The following is a 19,614-nucleotide window of genomic DNA, read 5'->3' as shown; positions in this document are numbered from 1 at the left end:
CCATGCAAAGCTAATTTAGTAAGTAGTCTTTCGTGTGGGACGGTATCAAAAGCTTTTGCAAAGTCTAGATATATTAAATCTATATTGTTTCTTTTGTCATAATTCGAGATAACTGTGTTGTAGAATTCGAGTAAGTTAGTCACGCAAGAACGTTTCCGTCTGAAACCATGTTGGCTATCATTTATCAAACGGTTACTTTCTAAATGATATTCGATAGCATCTCTGATGATAGTTTCCATTATTTTTCCTACGATCGAAGTCAAACTAATAGGCCTATAGTTATTTGGTTTCTTTTTGTCACCTTTTTTGAATATGGGAGTAACGTTAGCTAGCTTCCATTCTATTGGGACATCTCCGGATATGATGGATTTCTTGAAAATAATTTCTAATGGAACAACAATCTCATTTTTAATTTCCTTTAAGATTCTTGGATGCCAACCGTCAGGCCCTGGTGTTTTGTTAACTTTGAGTTTGTCTATACACCTTTTAATTGTTTCTTTTGTTATATTTACCGTAGTGAGTAAGTTTACCCCAGACTTTTCACAGGTTTCAGTTTGGAATTCACTTTGAGGTGTTTCGTTTACGAATACCGAGCTAAAATAATTGTTTAAGAGATTACACATTCCTTCATTTGAATATTCAAGTTGACCGTCAGCAGATAATAGTGGACCAATGTGATTCCTAACAACCTTTTTATCTCTAATGTAACTATAGAATTCTTTGGGATTCTCTTTGGATTTCTCAGCGATGTTCATTTCGTATTGTCGTTTTCTTTTTCTTATTGTCTTTTTTAAATCTCTCTGTATTGATACATAACTTTCATAGTCATTAGATGCACCCGAGCACTTATATTTCTTATAAGCCTGTCTCTTTTTAGCAATACTTTTTTCAGTTTCTTTGTCGAGCCACTTAGGGCGAGCCTGATTTGGGGGACGTCTGTCCTTAAAAGGAATGTAAGTTTGAATCATCTTAGTGAGCGTATTTTGAAATATTTCCCACATCTGATCTACAGGCCTTTCGTTTAATTTTTCCTCCCAATCTGTAAGCTGAAGCTCCTGACGTAGTTCTATGAACTGAGCTTTACTGAAATCGGGTATTTTAGAAGCACAAGTATCTATTCTAAAATTGTTTAGGAGTTTGAATCTGACTAAGTTGTGATCGCTATTTGCAACAGATTCACCGACTTCTACATCAGTTGCCATGCTTTCGCGGCTAGTGATCAATAAATCGAGTAAGTTTCCATATCTTGTGGGCTCTTTTACATGCTGAATTAAGTAATTGTCACCAAGAAAATCAATCAAGCGACTACCTATATGGCCATGTTCAAGGGTCATCCAATCAATGTCAGTAAAATTGAAATCACCCATTATCAATAAATCCCGGTTGCAGAAACTAGACAGTTCTTGAAATAACAGTTTGTCGTCTGCTAATGATAATGTCTTTGGCCTATATATTACACCTATATTCATTTTTTGTCCATTTGTTTGGGTTAACTCAACCCACAAACTGTCATATGCATCCTGTTTCACTTTCTCTAAAACACAAGCATGAACATTGTTTTTAACGTACAATAGAACACCCCCACCTTTCTTGTGGTTTCTATCCTGATGAAAGTGTTTAAATCCCGCAATATTAAATTCAGCTTCGAACTCTGTACCATTTAACCATGTCTCAGTTATTCCTATCATATCGAGATTTTCGCTTTTGACATACGCCTGTATTTCTTGAAATTTGTTCCTAATACTACGAGCATTAAAGTACATAGTTTTAAGAAACTCCTGATTATTTCTTTTTGACACATTTTGAGTTTCAATATCATGTCTTATATTATCATTTTGTTTTTTATTTATGCCTTGCTCTATATTATTATTATTTGGTCCTTCATTGACATTCAATGTCTCATTAACATTTCTCCTATCAAAATTAACATTTCCCCCATCACGGACATCTGGTCGATTACGGTCATCCGATCTATTTTGTACATTTTGTCCCCCTACGTCACCGTGATTCACGCCGGCCTCCCGTCGTTCAGTGACATTATGTCCGGCATCCCTTTCTAAAATTATATTTTGTCCTCCAGTGACATTATATCCTACCGTGATATTTTTTCCTCCACTATAATTACATCCCATCGTGATCTTTTGTCTTCCACTGTCATTACATCCTATCTTGATATTTTGGCCTTCATTGACATTCTGTCCGGTATCTCTTCCTAAAATTATATTTTGTTCTTCACTGAAATTATATCCTACCGTGATATTTTCTCCTCCATTATCATTACATCCTATCGTGATATTTTGTTCTCCACTATCATTATTTCCCATCGTGATCTTTTGTCCTCCACTGTCATTACATCCCATTGTGACATTTTGTCCTAAGACATTACATCCTAATGTGTCATTTCTTCTTCTGGCGATATTACATCCTATCATGATATTTTGGCCTTCATTGACATTCTGTCCGGTATCCCTTCCTAAAATTACATTTTGGCCTTCAATGACATTATATATACATATACATATACATATACATATATATATTTGTGTATATGTATATATATATATATATATATATATATATATATAAGAACATAAGAATGAAGGAGACTGCAAGAGACCATAAGGCCTACACTAGGCAGCTCTGTATCCATCACCACCTGTCACCCCCATCCATAAAGTTGTCTAATAGTTTCTTAAAACAACTGATAGTTTCAGCACTTACTACATGGTTACTAAGTTTATTCCATTCGTCGACCACCCTATTAGTAAACCAATTCTTGCCTATTTCCTTTTTAAATCTAAATTTGCCCAGTTTATAACCATTACTGTAAGTCCTGCCCTGTTGTTTTAATATGATGGCCTTGTTTGCATCACCCATATCAAAGCCTTTGACCCACTTGAACACCTCTATTAGATCACCCCTATATATATACATGCACATAGGGTGTTCATGATAAATTTGATAATTGTCTTATCTTTTGTAATTTAAGAACCATTTGAAGGATTTAATAGAGGTAAAGTGCAACAGATAGCTGTTTATGTGTACTACTGGTGGGTGTGAGAGCTAGTGAGCATGGACAACTGGAAAGCACCAGAATATTGGAAGAGAGTGACCTGCATCATGATGATTCACATTGGATTAAAAAATTCAGAAATCTTAGCTGCAGCAGAGTGCTTGTTGAATACCGTGAAGGATGTGAGATGTGACCTTGAGAATTGTGATGGAAATGTGGAAGTAGTGGCTAGCAGGAAGGATCATAGCAGGCATTCTGACTCTGTTCGCACAATGAAATTCATCAAGAAGCTGCAAAAAAAAAGGTGCAGCAAAATGGGCATCAGATTGGTGACTATGAAGAAAGTAATTAATGAGGATCTTCGCTACTCCACATACAAGAGGTGCAAGGGCCATCTACTCACAGCTAAGGCCTAAGAGAATGGCCTTACAAAAGCCAAAAAACTCCTCAACAAGGTCAAACACCCAGTCAAGCCGGGGATATTCTGGTTCTTCTCAGACAAGAAGAACTTCTGCCAGGACCAGTTGCACAATGAACAGAACAACATGTCACTAGCCTACAGTCCACACAAAGTCCTGTGCTTCATGATGACCACATTTCCCTCACACTGTGATGTCCTTTGGGTGTGTTTCCAGCGAAGGCCACGTCATGCCACCCCTACATCTTTGAAGAGGGATTCAGACTCACTTAAGATGGCTATATTGAGTTGCTGTCCACTGCTGTCAAGCACTGGGTGGAGAGAGTGGCTGCGGGAAGACCATATGTGTGGCAGCAGCACTCAGCTCTGTGTCACACCTCTGGGAAAACCCAGAACTGGCTGTCTGAGAACTTCTATAACTTCACCAGTCCCAATATGTGGCCCCCAACTCGCCTGATTGCAACCCCATGGACTATTATGTGTGGGGCACAGTTGAAAAAGACACCAATCATACTGCCTGCAACACCAAGGACAAGCTGATTGCCAGGATCAAACTGGTGTTCAGGCATCTCTTGAAGGACACCATGAAGGCCACGTGCTGCAGGTTCAGGTCCCACCTGGAGGCCGTGGCGGCGGCTCAGGGTGGCTTCTTTGAGTGAGCTGTATTTGGCAAAAGATCCTCTAAGAGATGCACTTTGAATTTTGAGAATACATCAATTTTTGGCCAAGATATGATGTTTTTCTTTCCTTTCCAAAAAAGTGTCAAATTTATCCCGAACACCCTGTACATAGCCACCATAAGTTTGGACACGATAATGTTGACGTCAATAATTATGCTACAAATTGGAAGTCCCTCGCCCTTGTAATGGTGTACTTGAAATATTGTATAATTATTATTGTATACTGTACATATGTTGTAAGAACCAAGTGTTCTGCTCGCTCGATCGAGTTTCCCGCACTAAGTTGTTAGCATCCCCGAGTGGGCAGTTGCTATCACGCCTTCCAAGTGTACACACGTTTCTATGTTGTGCTAATTAATATATACAAATTCGATCTTGTTTCATTAACCACCCCCAATACACCCTCAATATCCTAGGCGAGCGAGATATTTTTTCATCTGCATGGCAGCAAGACCAAGGTTGGCTGCCACCAGGGCATAGAGTGTTTCCAGGCTCAGTGCTGTTTGAGATTTGACAGGGGGAGGAATATATTTCTGGGGCTCCACACATTGCCTTTGATTTTATGTAAATTCTCAGGGGTCTGGTGTCTGTGTTTCCGGCTATGGGGAGTGGATGTGAAATCAAACATGACAAAATTGCTGCTATAGTGGCCCTGTTTAAGGCAGGGCATTCTGTGAAGGAAATCTCTGAAAATACAGAAGTTACGGTGCATTCAGTGCAAAGCTGGTTGTTACATTTCAAGGATGGCAGGGGGGGGGGTCACTACTTACCCCACGTCAGCACTGGCTGACCCAGGAAACTCACACCACGTACTTTAAATGTTAAGCGTGAGATAGACAAGTGTCCTTGTAAATTTGCTAAACAAATTCAGCAGGAAAACCCTAGGTTATTAGGTGGTGTGTCTCTTCTCACAGTACCCTTAATTCATGGAGTATGAAAGAGGCAATGAGTGGGTTTTTGGATGGGTGTCAGGTAGGTACAGTGAGGTTATATGCTTTCACACAGCCACCCCCTTTATAAGGAGGAAAATGCATTTTTGATATATGTACTCGTATATAGTCAGTGCTATGGTATAATTGCTGTCATCCATAGCATTTTTACAATTAGTAAACACGAACATTTTATAGTAAAAGTTGTTAGAAATACAATGCTAGCTACAAGAGATGTGCAAGAAATGTTAATCAAACTAAAGCCAGAGACACACAGGTTATATTATGCATTTGACAAAGTAATGTTCAACAAGTATGAAAACATAGCAACTGCAAAATTTATCACCAATTTTACAAAAATGATCCTATCTGATAAACAGTGCAACCCACTTATGATCTGAATAAGGTTAAACTTCAAAGATACTTTGGGGATTGGCGTAATGGATGTATACATCCCAAGGGACTCCACATATTAGCAAAACGAGATTAGTAGTTAAAACTTAAGCGAAATTTGCGACAACTGAATTAAGGGTCACAAGAAAACAAAGTGGTTGTGTATTATATTCAAATGGGTAGCTAGTGCAATCGTATGAAACACAATTATAAAAGAAATTAACAAATAATATTCATCCACACACTTTTAAAAATTATGTGTGAAATATGAAACCTGGTCAATAAAATGAAGTTTATTATGAACTCAAGAAATCATCAATCACTTACAAGAAAAAAATAATCTTTTAACCTCTTCAACTAGAAGATACATTTTAGTATGTAATGACTGCCACAATGACAAAGGGATTAACTCTTTGAGATTCAGTCATCACTATACTCTGCAACCTCCATGTTGTGTCAGCCATCTCCTCTCAGCAAGGTCTGAATACAAATAATTTGTGTCAAAGTGCCATATCTATTAAATATGAATAATGTTTTTTTTTTTCTTCTTCTTTTTTAATTCAAGCCACATGATAAACCCAGGTGAAATAAAGTTTCTAAAAGCACTCTAAGTAGCATTTCTAAAGTTAAAATGGACCACACAATATTTTCAACACTTGTAACAAATAATAGAAAATAAAAACAGATATAAAAGAACATTTCACATGGAAATATATGGAAATAGAATATTTTTTGTCTGTTAACTATTCAAAAAGTGAAAAGCAATCTAAGTAGCACTTCTGAAGTTAAAACTATCACAATATTTTTTATCACTTAGTAACAGATATTAGAAAATCAAAACATTCATACTAATGAACATTGCACATGGAAATATACAACATTATTTTTTCTTTTATTGATCTTTGCTAACTATTCAAAAAAGTGAAAAGCATTTGAATAGATTACAGCAAGACACAGTGGAGCAGTAGTACTGATACCTAATTTGGTACTCACTTTAAATAAAGCAATAACTTATGTGAATATTTAGGCAAATATCTTGCAAGAAAAATCAACATCATCAGCAGACAATGGCAGTTTTGAAATGCTACAAGTTACTTCACTGGAAGCTTAGTGGGTTCAAAAGAAAACAATGGAGACATGACAAGACAGAGTACATACATGGAAAATACATATTCATCTGAACATGGACAATATAACATATGAAACTTTCAGCGTCATGTGAGGAAAGCTGTTAAAAAGGATGCTGTTTAACATAAAAACCAAGCTTAGTATTCCAATCACCAGTAAACAAACTTGTAAAAAAAAAAAAATCATATTATACTGGAGTTAGGAAAAACAACCCAAGTAATACACAAAAAACAATCACATGATACAAACTAAGATAATCATAATAAAAACTATTGTCTCAAGTTTCTCTGACTTGAGGTCCTCAGCCCCCAGAATAGCAAGCAACAATCTTCACACATTTCTATGGATCTAAAAAATGCCAGACTTTTGTATATGCATTCATATTATCATGGGAAGAAGACTCAAAGAAGTGAAAGATATCTTGGGCCTAGTTCTGAAATTGAATGCTCTTTGGGGCTGTTGCTCCTGATGAAAGTGAAGGCATTGATGGGTTTTCAAGATGAGCAAAAAGGGACTTTGCGATTCTCATAAGTTTTCATCTCACCACTTTCATATAACTATTATTGATATGTCATGCTAAAGTAGTGATAGATTTTACTGTGTACCTTACTTTCACATGAATCATAAACACAAAAATGTTAAATAAAAATAATCAAAAGGAAACCAAAATTAAAAGAAATACAGGATGCAAAAGTCCCTTGCTTTACAATTAATCATTGCCTCGAGTTTCACCAAGTGGAAAACCCACAGCCCCGCAGTGGCTGGCATCCGTCCTCATAACTTTAAATAGATCTCTCTCGGAAGTAATTTTGAAATGTTGTCAGTGTTGTATCCCTATGGAACTGTTTCTATGTTACCAGATCAAAGTTGACAGGGGAGGAGAGTAGCCACCAGTTGTCAGCTCTCCATGTGTGAAAAAACATAAGAAAAATAGCTAAAGTTGATAGAGAGAGATCTTGGAACCAAGTGCCAGCCCATCAGGGCTTCAACACCTAAAAAAGGGGATGGGATTTATGGGTTCTGAAAATGGGCAGCTTCACCGTCCATCTTGCAAGACCACCACATGCAGTTACCTGTCACTGTTCCTACATTTTTCACAGATGAAAAGGAGTCCAAACATATTAAGAATATTGAGCAATATTCAGGATATATATCTAAATGAGAGAGAGAGAGAGAGAGAGACAGAGAGAGAGAGAGAGAGAGAGAGAGAGAGATATTAAGAGGGAAGGGGGGAGAGAGAGAGAGAGAGAGAGAGAGAGAGAGAGAGAGAGAGAGAGAGAGAGAGAGAGAGAGAGAGAGAGAGAGAGAGAGAGAGAGAGAGAGAGAGGGGGGAGTGAGAGGGTGAGAGAAAGAGAGGGGGGAGTGAGAGGGTGAGAGGGTGAGAGGGTGAGAGAGGGTGAGAGAGAGAGAGAGAGAGAGAGAGAGAGAGAGAGAGAGAGAGAGAGAGAGAGAGAGAGAGAGAGAGAGAGAGAGAGAGAGAGAGAGAGAGAGAGAGAGAGAGAGAGAGAGAGAGAGAGAGAGAGAGAGAGAGAGAGAGAGAGAGAGAGAGAGAGAGAGAGAGAGAGGGCGGATGAGAGGGTGGATAAGAGGATGAAAGAAGATGAGAGAGAGAGGGGGGAGAGGGTGAGAGGGGGGATAAGAGGGTGAGAGAAGATGAGAAAGAGGGGGCAAAAGAGAGGACAAGAGAAAGAGAAAGAGAGAGAGAGAGAGAGAGAGAGAGAGAGAGAGAGAGAGAGAGAGAGAGAGAGAGAGAGAGAGAGAGAGAGAGAGAGAGAGAGAGAGACAGGGAGAGAGAGGGAGGGACAGGGAGAGAGAGGGAGGGACAGGGAGAGAGAGGGAGGGACAGGGAAAGAGAGGAGAGGGAGGGACAGGGAGAGGGAGGGACAGGGAGAGGGAGGGACAGGGAGAGGGAGGGACAGGGAGAGGGAGGGACAGGGAGAGAGAGAGAGAGGGAGAGAGAGAGAGAGAGAGAGAGAGAGAGAGAGAGAGAGAGAGAGAGAGAGAGAGAGAGAAGGCAAGAGAGAGAGAGAAGGCAAGAGAGAGAGAGAAGGCAAGAGAGAGAGAGAAGGCAAGAGAGAGAGAGAAGGCAAGAGAGAGAGAGAAGGCAAGAGAGAGAGAGAAGGCAAGAGAGAGAGAGAGAGAAGAGAGAGAGAGAGAGAAAAGAGAGAGAGAGAGAGAGAGAGAGAGAGAGAGAGAGAGAGAGAGAGAGAGAGAGAGAGAGAGAGAGAGAGAGAGAGAGAGAGGATTTTTTTAAAGTATACTGTTGTGTATTAGTGTTATGAGTTGCCCTTTGTGTTGTGTGCCATCTTTCCTTACTCCTGTTAAATCAGTGAATGTGGGCACTGTAGACTGTAGTGTTGGTTTCGTATCTTGCATTTGAGCTACATACATATTGTGCTTGTGTAAGAACTGCAGCAATCCCATGTACTTGCTGTTTGTGATTCTGTTGATGTTTACTTGCAACAAGTTTTGGATATGTTTTACTGTTGACGTTTTTTGGGTGAATGTGTTGTGTGACAGCTGATGCTCCAATTCCTTGCATACTGATTTGTGTTAGAAAGCAGCTTATGATTGATGTGTATGAAAAATTTAACAGTTAAGCATATGTTGGGCATGTATTTAGGCCTGGGTTGGTTTCTGTGTCTCTGGCTATTAGGCACAGGAGAACAGGCACAGGGGTACTGAATTCCTTATGTAAAGAAACAGGAATGTATGTATGTATATGTATGTATGTATATATATATACATAATATATATATATATATATATATTATACACACATACATATTAATACATATGTGTGCATATGCACACAAATGTAATTTTCCTGACAAATAAAATTTGTCATTACCTCCAATTCATATTTTACGAGTTTTAGAGAAGTACCCCCAACCTAGGTTTCTGTTGACAGTTAGTGCAATAAACCTACACTCTGGTTAACAAACCCAATCTTACCCTTTCAGTTTGAACTTGAGCATCAGTTGAATCTGGATGCATTTCTGCCAGCATTGCAGCACACTCAATTCAATGAAATAAAAATCACCATGAAACAATTTATAACCAAAGATATGGTATCTGAAGTACAGTATAAGAAGGGGCATCATACACACTTTAGCATAAAGCTATTGTCATGAAGCAAACAGAAATTTATTTTTCCTTGCCCTTCCAATAAAAATAGCATATTGACTACATTGAAAAATAAATGTACAACTGACAACTAAAAATAAATGAACTGAAAGGAATAAAAAATACAAAGAATTTTCTAGTAATATGTCTGTCAAATACATAGAAATAGGAAATTTCCATTAAAACTGAACTCCCATGTGAGTAATTCAACTTATATAACAAATGCCTCTGACACAAAACTACATCTGGTATAGAGTAGAGGACTCTTGTCTAGATTACTTTTGCTTATCAAAAAGTCAAGGACACATACCCTTTGATATCCCTAGCACTGTACAAGGTCGTCCCAAGTAACTTGAGATACACACTTCCACCCCAAATTTATATAGTACAATTTACATATACCAATGGTTCTGTCCCTCTTTCATACACAAATCACTATGATATTCAAATATATTTTCAAGACATAGTGAAAAACATGTATCACCATAATCCACATATAGGGTATTGCCTGCCAAGTTTTATGCAGTCAATATTTTAGAGATTTTAATAGCACCTCTATGGACCAGAGCCATACAGAATTCTTTTATGGTTGGAAATTAATCTCCATTCCAAGATAACAGACATTCACTTTTAATTGCTTCAATCCCTTCTTCCTGCTGCCCTCCTCAGATCTCACTGTTATTATTCCTAAGACTCTACCTCTTCATTTTTCCTAAGCAACCTGTGGTGGGGACAAGAGCCTACAACATGTTCCTGTGCATTTCATAAAATGCAATTAAACAGGCATGGAACAAGAAGACTGACCCTTTGTTTTCATGTGAGAGTCAGGGCAAGAGGCATGGTGTGACTGAGCCACTACACTTAAGGGAGAGGATTGAGGCCTGTTTATGCATCACTATAATAGTATATACAGTATATATATACCACAACTGCTTATGTTCTTATGTATGTACCCAAGAAAATGAAACTTATGAACCTCTGTCTGGCTACTTCTGTAATATCTTTGGAGACCACCTTCTTAACATGTTTAACTCTGAAATCATGTACAGTTTGAAAACAGCACTTCAACTGGTTGGCCATTTCATTTATCAAAATGATCACTTCAATAGTTGTATTGTATTTTTTTCCTTTTCTTTTTTTTTTTCCTTGGATGTTTATATTCTTCAAGACTGGTTGAAAAGTAGAACTAGGGAAACATACAGGAGGTACAAAAAAGAAAAACAAAACAAAATGCAAAGTGCAAGGCAAAGAGGTAGGGTAGGTGTTCAACCAAGAAACTTTAAAAGAATAAAAAGATGTTTCAGACTGAGTGAAACGATTATGAGTGGGTGAGTCAGGTAGATAGCAATGGGTAGGGGACAAGGATGACCCTTCATCTACAAAGAGCTAAGAAAAAAAGGGACAACAAATAAGGTTTTGGATGGGTGTAGGATGGGTGAAGGATTGGTATATGCTTTGACTCAGCCAACCCCCCTTACAAAGGGGAAAAGGCCTTTTGATAATATCTGCTAATCAACTGGTTTCATTTCCTTTGCTTGTCAACTTTCTCCCCCCTTGATGCATTCATAGTGTACCCTAAGACTCTATCTTGGGACTAACAACAGGAGGCTGCATATGGCGGTCCTGCATGACAAACTGGAGGAAATCATCTCCCCAAGACTTGTCTTCAAACTCCATCAGTGCAATGTAGTTCATTTCGAAGCTTTAAGATTCGTTTAGATAAACACCTAAGTAAGATGTTGTAATTCCTGCCATTTATCTTATTTGTTTATTTGTTTGTTATTACTTGTCTGTTTATTATCATTTGCTTGATTTTCATTTATTATTATCTGTCAATTTATAATTATTTACTATTTACCTGTTTGTTTATTATCTAACTATACCTATGCATGTATTTATTTATTATTTATATTATTATAGTCTTTATTTATCATATAATTTCTTTTTGCATCCGACCTAGTTGTGAACCAAAAGGTCCCCTGTCTGCATGCTCCTCCTTTGTAATCCCTTTGTAATTACCTCAATCTTGAGGTGCACCCCCACAGATCTGGCACTCTCTGACCTGTGCACAAGAACTTTCTTCATCAGCTTCAAATGTCTTTCCTCCACTTTTTCACATAAGGATAGCTAATATCCAGCAACTGCTCCTCTTCTCTTCCTCTTACAGGTCAATGACATAGAGAGCCACACTAATAACAACAGATAGAAAAATGTGATGGGAACCCCGCTATCTGAGCAGATTAGGGTGTCATTACTTGCATGGAAGGTCGAGGGGATGGCAGTTTGAACCCTGCCACTGGCAAAGTTGAACCAAGGACATGGTTCATTAAATTTCATATTACAAAGTCTTCTGTAAGGGGTACCATCCTAGCCTTCTGATAGTAGTTTGTGACCTTAAAACATATCATCATGCACAATGAATTCTGCCCTACAGTGAAAGATAAACAAAAATTATTACGGTAATTAATACCTACCTCCCTTGTATGGGGAAAAAAGCCCTTGCTATATGCATATATGTATGTATTGTAATTATTGTTTTGTTTGTTTGTTAGCAACATTGAGACAAATTGGCTTTATTGAGATAAAAGTTTCAAGAAAGATGGGCAATGATGTGTGATTATTACTCAACAAAGATGAAGGCCATAGTGTGCTATCAAATACAAAATATCTACTGATAATAGTAAAAATCTATCTACAACCATTTGTGAGTTCTAGCCCTCTACAAATGTGTAATCTTGAGCTTCACATTTCAAGATCATTCATCAAAGGTTTTCATGTGAAGTGAAAACCCATTTGTGACTTCCCATAAGCTGATGATAGTAAATATCTACCTACACCTGTTTTCAAGTTAATGACCTCTAAGAACATGTGACCTTTGAAGGAACCTCAAAGTTAAAGCTATGTTAGGTTGAAGTCCATATCTAATCTCCTAAGTGCTAAAGATAATAACATCTATCTGTAAATGTTTCTTAATTATCACTAAGATTCTGTTACTTTCAGTTTGACCTCTTACAGTCTTCTCTGAAGGTCAAAGTATATAATTTTCACTATTGCAAGGAATAGAATCATAACTGAAATAATAATAACCATAATTGTTGCTTCAAGTTTTAATTACTGGAAAGATGCAGCCCCCACAGTGGCTGGCAGTCCATGAGCCTTCCCACAGATATCTTTGGGAAGAAAGACTGGACTACTGTCTGTTGTATTACTGTGAAACAGTTTCTATGTCACCACGTGGCACTAGCAGGTGGGGAGTGGTTGCCAGATGTCATATGTCACCAAGTGACAGCAGCAGTTGCCAGATGTCAGCTAAGTGAAAAAATGAAGGACATACAGATCAAGATGGTAGAGGTCTTTGGCCTGGCCCAGTCTGAGTGTCAGCCAATCAGCGGTGCACCTCCATGTAGAGGTGAGTGTTGATGGGTTTTGAAGACACACAACTGGGAGACTATTCTTTTCAACACACTTCTTACAGTATACCCAATTTGCAGGTATCCATCATTTATCCCTCACATTGGCTGGCAATAGTCCATGGGTTCTCCCACAAATCTTTCTGGGAAGGAACTTTGGATTGTTTTCTGTGTTGTATTAGTACAAGACCATTTCTTTGTAACCAACTATCTAATATATGCAAAAATAATCACAATAACGCGTGACAAAAAGATATTGCAGAAACCACAGGGAAATTACCAAAACACTATATATTTCTGCAATATCTAATATATATATATATATATATATATATATATATATATATATATATATATATATATATATATATATATATATATATATATATATATACACACCTTACTGAATATTTGTGTTTGTTTCCTTTTAATATCAATGCATTTGTGGCTTTTGCTATTTTTACAAAACCTTCTCTGTGGTTAATGTTAACATTAATGACAACATTAACCATAGAGAAGTTTTTGTAAAATTAGCAAAGGCCACAAGTGTATCAATATTAAAAGAAAACAAACACACAAGTATTCAGAGTCAGATAACAAGTTGAAGTATGTAAGACAGATGAGTGGAAGGGTGGTGAGATAAACACAGAGAACCATTAGGGATTTATTCAGACATTTTGTCCTTACCAGGACTTCTTCAGAGTACATACACCTTCAAACAATTGACACCCTATACAGGTAGTCATCGACTTACGACCTATGCGACTTACGACTGATCGACTTTACGACCATGAGATGGTGCAATAATATCTAACATTTAATAGAGTAATAGAATTGAAATGCAGTGCAGTACATTACTCCGCACGCTGCGAGACGCGAGTACGATAGTTTTCGCAGGCTGCCGGCAGCGTCAGCATCCCAGCCAGCTAAAAATTCTTTCATTTTGTTTGTTTGAAGTAAAATATTTCTTAATTTTGCATTGCATTTTGTATTTTTGTATGTTTTGCAATTAATCCACTAACATAAAAAAATATTTCTCTCTAAACCTACGTAAGGCCCAACCCGGAAATGAGTCATCACCGGAAACACTAACTCCCGGGGACACATCTGACTCAGACGCCTGTAAGCATTCATAGAGGGTAGACGTGTCTTTAAGCTGCTCTCCGTGTGTTAATCTAATATGTTAATAATATTACCATGGAAAAAGAAAGTGGTGCTAACATGAAAAAGAGAATCTTTACGGAATTCTGACAAAAGAATCTTTACGAAATATTAATGAGAAAATATTTACGAAATATTGCCAAGAGAATCTTTACCAAATGTTAACAAGAGAATCTTTACGAAATATTACCAAGAGAATCTTTACGAAATATTGCCAAGAGAATCTATATACATAAATAAAGTTTTTCAGTTTTGAAAATTTCCTGGCGTTTTTATGACCACCTTCCGAAATTTTATTGCCTTTATGATTGACCTAACGAGAAAGAGAAACAGAGAGAGAGACGAGGGGAGAATTTGACGACAACGTCAGTAGACTTTGACGACTCCTTTTGGAGACTGAAGGCTCCTTCGGGAGATTTTGAAGACTCCTTCGCAAATAGGGGAAGAAGAACCTGATCAATCCATCGTGTGCATTCCAAGATAAATTTTCAGTAAGACAGAAGAAGCCGTAGCCATGATTATGCCCGAAGAAATTTACACAGTGGATTATTCTAAAGACCTTTCACTGAGGGACATCGTTAGAAAGAGAAGGAAGATTTTAATTTCCACTTATGTGTTTAATGTATTTTTCATGTACAAAATCGTAGTAGGTCTAAATAAAATTATGGAATTTATTGTTACTCTTTTATTTTCCCATTTTGGTACATTAAAACTGCCCGGGTGCTTGTAAAATATAACAAACTTTATATGCCTAGGCTAGTTTGTTGTCGATAACAATATGTTCGGTACAGTACTTAAACGAAAAGAATGTGTTTTGTTGAAATAAAAAAATATCCTAATTTTGCCTTACATTTTGTATTTTTATGTTTTGCAATTAATAATATGTAACAGTATTTTTTTATGCCTAGTCTGTTGTCGATGACAAAATGTTCGGCACAGCATTTTGTATTTTTATGTTTTGCGATTAATAAAATGTAACAGTAAACTTTGTTTATGCCTAGTCTCTTGTCGATAACAATATTTTCGGTACAGTACGTAAACGAAAAGAATGTGTTTCGAAATATTTTTTTCCTAATTTTGCTTTACAATGATTTTAATGTAACCAACAAAAAAGGATTTGTAGGTCAAAGATGACAGGACTTTATTCAGTATGCGTAGGCCTAGGCTACGTTTCCTAACGAAAATGATAAAAAGTTAATGAATACTAAACAACGTAGCTCAAAGATAATAAGATTTTATTCAGTATGCATACGTTTCCTAAAGAAAGTCTGATGGTAAAATAATACAAAGTTTAACAAATACAGTATTAAATATCATAGGTCAAAGATGATAGGATTTTATTCAATATGCTTAGGCCTAGGCTACATTTCCCAAAGAAAATCAGATGAAATTATAAAAAGGTTAAAAATACTATACAACATAGTTCAAAGATGCTAAGATTATTTCAGTATGCTAAATATACAATATATATATATATATATATATATATATATATATATATATTATATATATATTATATATATATATTATAAAGGGTAATATATACGGTATATATATATATAGACCGACTTGCATCCAGATCGACTTACGACCTGTCTGTCGGAACCGAACTCGGTCGTAAATCGACGACTACCTGTATACCCACCGAAGCTCTCTGCATTCCGCCATGATCAACCTGCCCTCTCGTCCTCCTCCGCTCCGCCTTACAAAGTATCAAATGGCTCGCCGTTTTTGTTAGCTTAATAAACCCATTGCGGTGGTTGTTGTTTGGATGGGAAGCGATGTAAGCTGCTTCAGTTATTTTTCTTCTTTTCTTAGGAAGTCCTTTCTGCAGCACCTCTTTTCTGTCCCAGTCTGGTAAGTGGCCATGAGTAGCTACATGAACCACTAGCGAGTTTGATACTCGGTGTGCCTTGACGTCATTCCTGTGCTCAACTGTCCACTTTTTAATACCTCTGCTGGTTTCCCCGTAGTAGCTCACAGGACAGTTTCCACATGGTATCTTGTAAACGATACCATTTTCTTCCCCGTTGGCCACGACTTTGTTCTAGTTCTTAACAATATCTCCTATTTTCATTCCCATGCTGATCGCACTCTTGACGCCAGTTCTAATGAGCAATTGTCCCAACTTGCCTCAGTGGCTTGAGTTTGGCATGGACAATAACCCTTGCTATTATTTTCAGTCACCTCTCCTCTGTTCCTTATGCTTCTTTCTGCTATCTTTAAAGCCTTTTCTCTAAGTTGGTGCAACAGCCCTTCCGGATAACCGAGTTTGGTGAAAACATTGAAAATGTAATCTATTTCATCTATGATAAATTCTTCACTGCAAATGTGGTATGTGGTCATAGGATTCCTCCCCTATGTAACTGGGAAAAACAACTGAATTGGTCCATCAGCCACTCGAGGAAAAAAATAGTGTTCTCTGAGTGAGGCTAAAATAGAGCACTTTAGGATAAGGCATGCCTTCTACATGGTGACTGGATCTGGGGCAATTTGCCTCTGTGAGGGACCAATGACAGATACCAGTATGTAGTGGTCCTGCAAGCTGCTCATTTTCAAAACCCATCAACTCCCTCACACCCATCAGGAGGTACACCCCTATGGAGACGACACACTGTCTCCAGAATGGGCTAAAGATTTTTTCTATCAACTACAGCTGTAAGGCACTGTGGGAGGTTATGTGGATATACGGGATAGGAGGAAAGCTTCTGGGAGCTGTCAAGAGTTTTTATGAGAGTAGTAGAGCTTGTGTCAGGATTAGAAATGGAGAGAGTAAGTGGTTTGAGGTAAAGGTGGGACTTCGTCAGGGATGTGTTATGTCACCCTGACTGTTCAACTTATACATGGATGGGGTAGTGCTAGAGGTAAATGCAAGGGTAGTGGGTCAGGGATTGGAGATGGTTATTAAAGAAAATGCTGTTGTTTGCGGACGACACTGCGCTTGTGGCAGGATCGGAGGAGGGATTGAGGAAGTTGGTGACAGAGTTTGGGAGAGTGTGTGATAGAAGAAAGCTGAAGATAAATGTGGGTAAAAGTAAGGTGATGAGATGTACAAGGGATGAAAGTGGCAGTAGACTGGAAGTGAGCATTAAGGGAGAGCAACTGGAGGAAGTGGATAGTTTTAGATATTTGGGTGCAAATGTGGCAGGAAAAGGTGGAGTGAAGGTGGAGGTAGAATGTAGATTGAGAGAAGCGAGTAAATGCCTTGGTGGATTAAAGAGTGTAATGAGGAATAGACATTTGGGAATGGATGCTAAGAGGAGACTGTATGAAGGAGTGATTGTGCCAACAGCACTGTATGGAGCAGAAACATGGAACATAAGAGAGGAAGAGAGAAGGAACTTGAATGTGTTTGAGATGAGGTGTCTGAGAAGTATGATGGGGGTTACAAGGCTAGATAGAGTGAGAAATGAGGAGGTGAGGAGGAGAACAGGGGTGGAAAGGGAGCTGGGAGATAGGGTTGATGAAAAAGTATTAGGATGGTTTGGACACATGGAAAGAATGAGTGAAGAAAGACTAGTAAAGGAGGTATGGAAGGCAGATGTGGAAGGAGTGAACATGAGGGGACATCCTAGGATGAGATGGATGGATGGGGTGAAGGGGGCTTTGGGGAAGAGGGGAATGTCTGTTGAGGAAGGACGGGAGAGGACAGAAGACAGGGGTGAATGGAGAATGGTTGTATATGGAAAATGTTGTGATGCATGAGGTGGAATGGACGGGGGAATGGGGGGTGAGGTAGTGTGTGGGAGCAAAAATTTTTGACGCAGCCCGAAGGGATTTCTCCCCGCCCTCTCCTTTATATGGGGGGACGGAGAGGGGGGGTCGCCGATTTGATGAAGTGGCCTTGCTGTGGATGTGCTGTGTCTTGCGACACTGCTTCTGACCCAGGGCAGTGGACAGGGTGCAGGGATGACCCGTCATCTAGGAGGTGCTAAGATGGGAGGGAGGGTGGAGGGGTGTGGAGTGTTTTCGGGGATAGAATGGGTGGGAATGATTTTATGCCTTGTCCTTTTGGCTACCTCCCTGGTAAGGGGGAAAAAGTCTTGGTATATGTATGTATGTACAGCTGTATACACTGCTCTGCTTCTGACCCCCAGCGATGCAGGGATAACCCATCATCCAGTAGGTGCCAGATAAGTGAGAGGGAAGAGGGTGGAGGGGAGTGGAGTATGTTAGGGATGGAATGGGTGGGAGAGGTTTTTATGCCTTTGTTTTTTGGCTACCTCCCTTGTATGAGGAAAAAAGCCTTTGGTATACATATGTATGTATGTATGTACAGATGTATATCTTATCCTTTTTTTTACACATGGTGAGCTGACAACAAACAAATGATCTTATCTTTCAAGAACTTTCAGCTATTGACATATAAACAGTTCCACACTGATACAACACAAACAGTCCAATTTTTTTTTTTTTTTTTTTTTTTTTTTTCAGAGAGATCTGTGGGAAACTACAAGGACTGTTGCCAGCCAAGGTGGGGCTGCAGGTTTTCCACTAAGAGAAACTCGAGGTTATGATTAATTGATTGATTGCTACTGTGGGCAGGCCTATTCTGTATTGATGATGTTTTAAAGCTGGATGGTGGCCTGAATGCAGTTGTGGCAGTATGGTTTTTGCTCATAGGGCTAATGTTTGGGAGAGTTTGTCACACTGTATGGAGTTTGGTGGTCAATTACGAGTGTTCCTTTCACTATAAAATATAACCTTGCACTAATAAAACAACCAGAACTACATACCCCTGTCCTCTCCACAATGTGCTGGGCAAATGCAGTTTTATGTGTTCTTTTAGGCATGGTCTTGTTATTAATATGGACCACGGTCCCAGAGTGCAATGAATCAGCTTCTCAGTAAAATGTCACAACCTCTTCCACTGATGACACTTAGGACTGTGTCATTACACGAAGCTAATGGCAAAAATACCAATCTTATATGAATCACCAGGAATGGATATCTCTTACATAAGTTCTTGAGATAAAATAACTTCCATTTGTATGTATCGCCTCAGTGTCAAGGATAAAGGTCACTGATTAAAGGTTATGAAAGATTAAAGATAAGTGACAAGGACTGAGCATATAAACAAGGATCTAATCTCTGTTTACAATAATATTCTATCATTTATTCTATCACTGTAAAAAACAATCATTCAAAATTAACGATACATTCCAACCAGTCTTGATATTTAGTTAACATAAACCTACACAACATAAACACTGAAGAATTTAAATAAAAGCAACACATTACCTAAAATACACACTTCTTACTGATAACAGTGATAACAGACATCCTGTGATGTCTCAATGGCTACAGTGACATGCAAAAAATTGCACCAACTTTCTTGGCCTACTAAAGTTCCACT

The 19,614-nt window shown here is 38.3% G+C and overlaps 1 protein-coding gene across 4 annotated transcripts in view; it reads right to left on the bottom strand.

Annotated features, from left to right (window-relative positions):
* LOC143029265 (choline-phosphate cytidylyltransferase A-like) overlaps nt 1–19,178 on the bottom strand; it is an 81,904-nt gene extending 62,726 nt beyond the window's left edge. Inside the window, exon 1 of one of the 4 annotated variants that reach the window (XM_076191976.1) lies at nt 18,995–19,178. In XM_076191976.1, the coding sequence (XP_076048091.1) occupies nt 18,995–19,051 (57 nt within the window). In that variant the 5' untranslated portion in view covers nt 19,052–19,178. Of the gene's footprint in view, nt 1–5,760; nt 5,900–9,516; nt 9,590–11,946; nt 12,081–18,994 lie in introns of those variants that run through there. The other 3 variants (XM_076191975.1, XM_076191977.1, XM_076191978.1) reach the window with 3 other exon arrangements.
* Nucleotides 19,179–19,614: the final 436 nt, after the last annotated feature.

Source organism: Oratosquilla oratoria, chromosome 10 (genome assembly GCF_046742065.1).
Source record: "Oratosquilla oratoria isolate Oo_2021 chromosome 10, ASM4674206v1, whole genome shotgun sequence".
NCBI classification, from domain to species: Eukaryota; Metazoa; Arthropoda; class Malacostraca; order Stomatopoda; family Squillidae; genus Oratosquilla; species Oratosquilla oratoria.
Note: the sequence above shows the minus strand (reverse complement) of the source record. Positions and strands in the feature narration are given on the sequence as shown.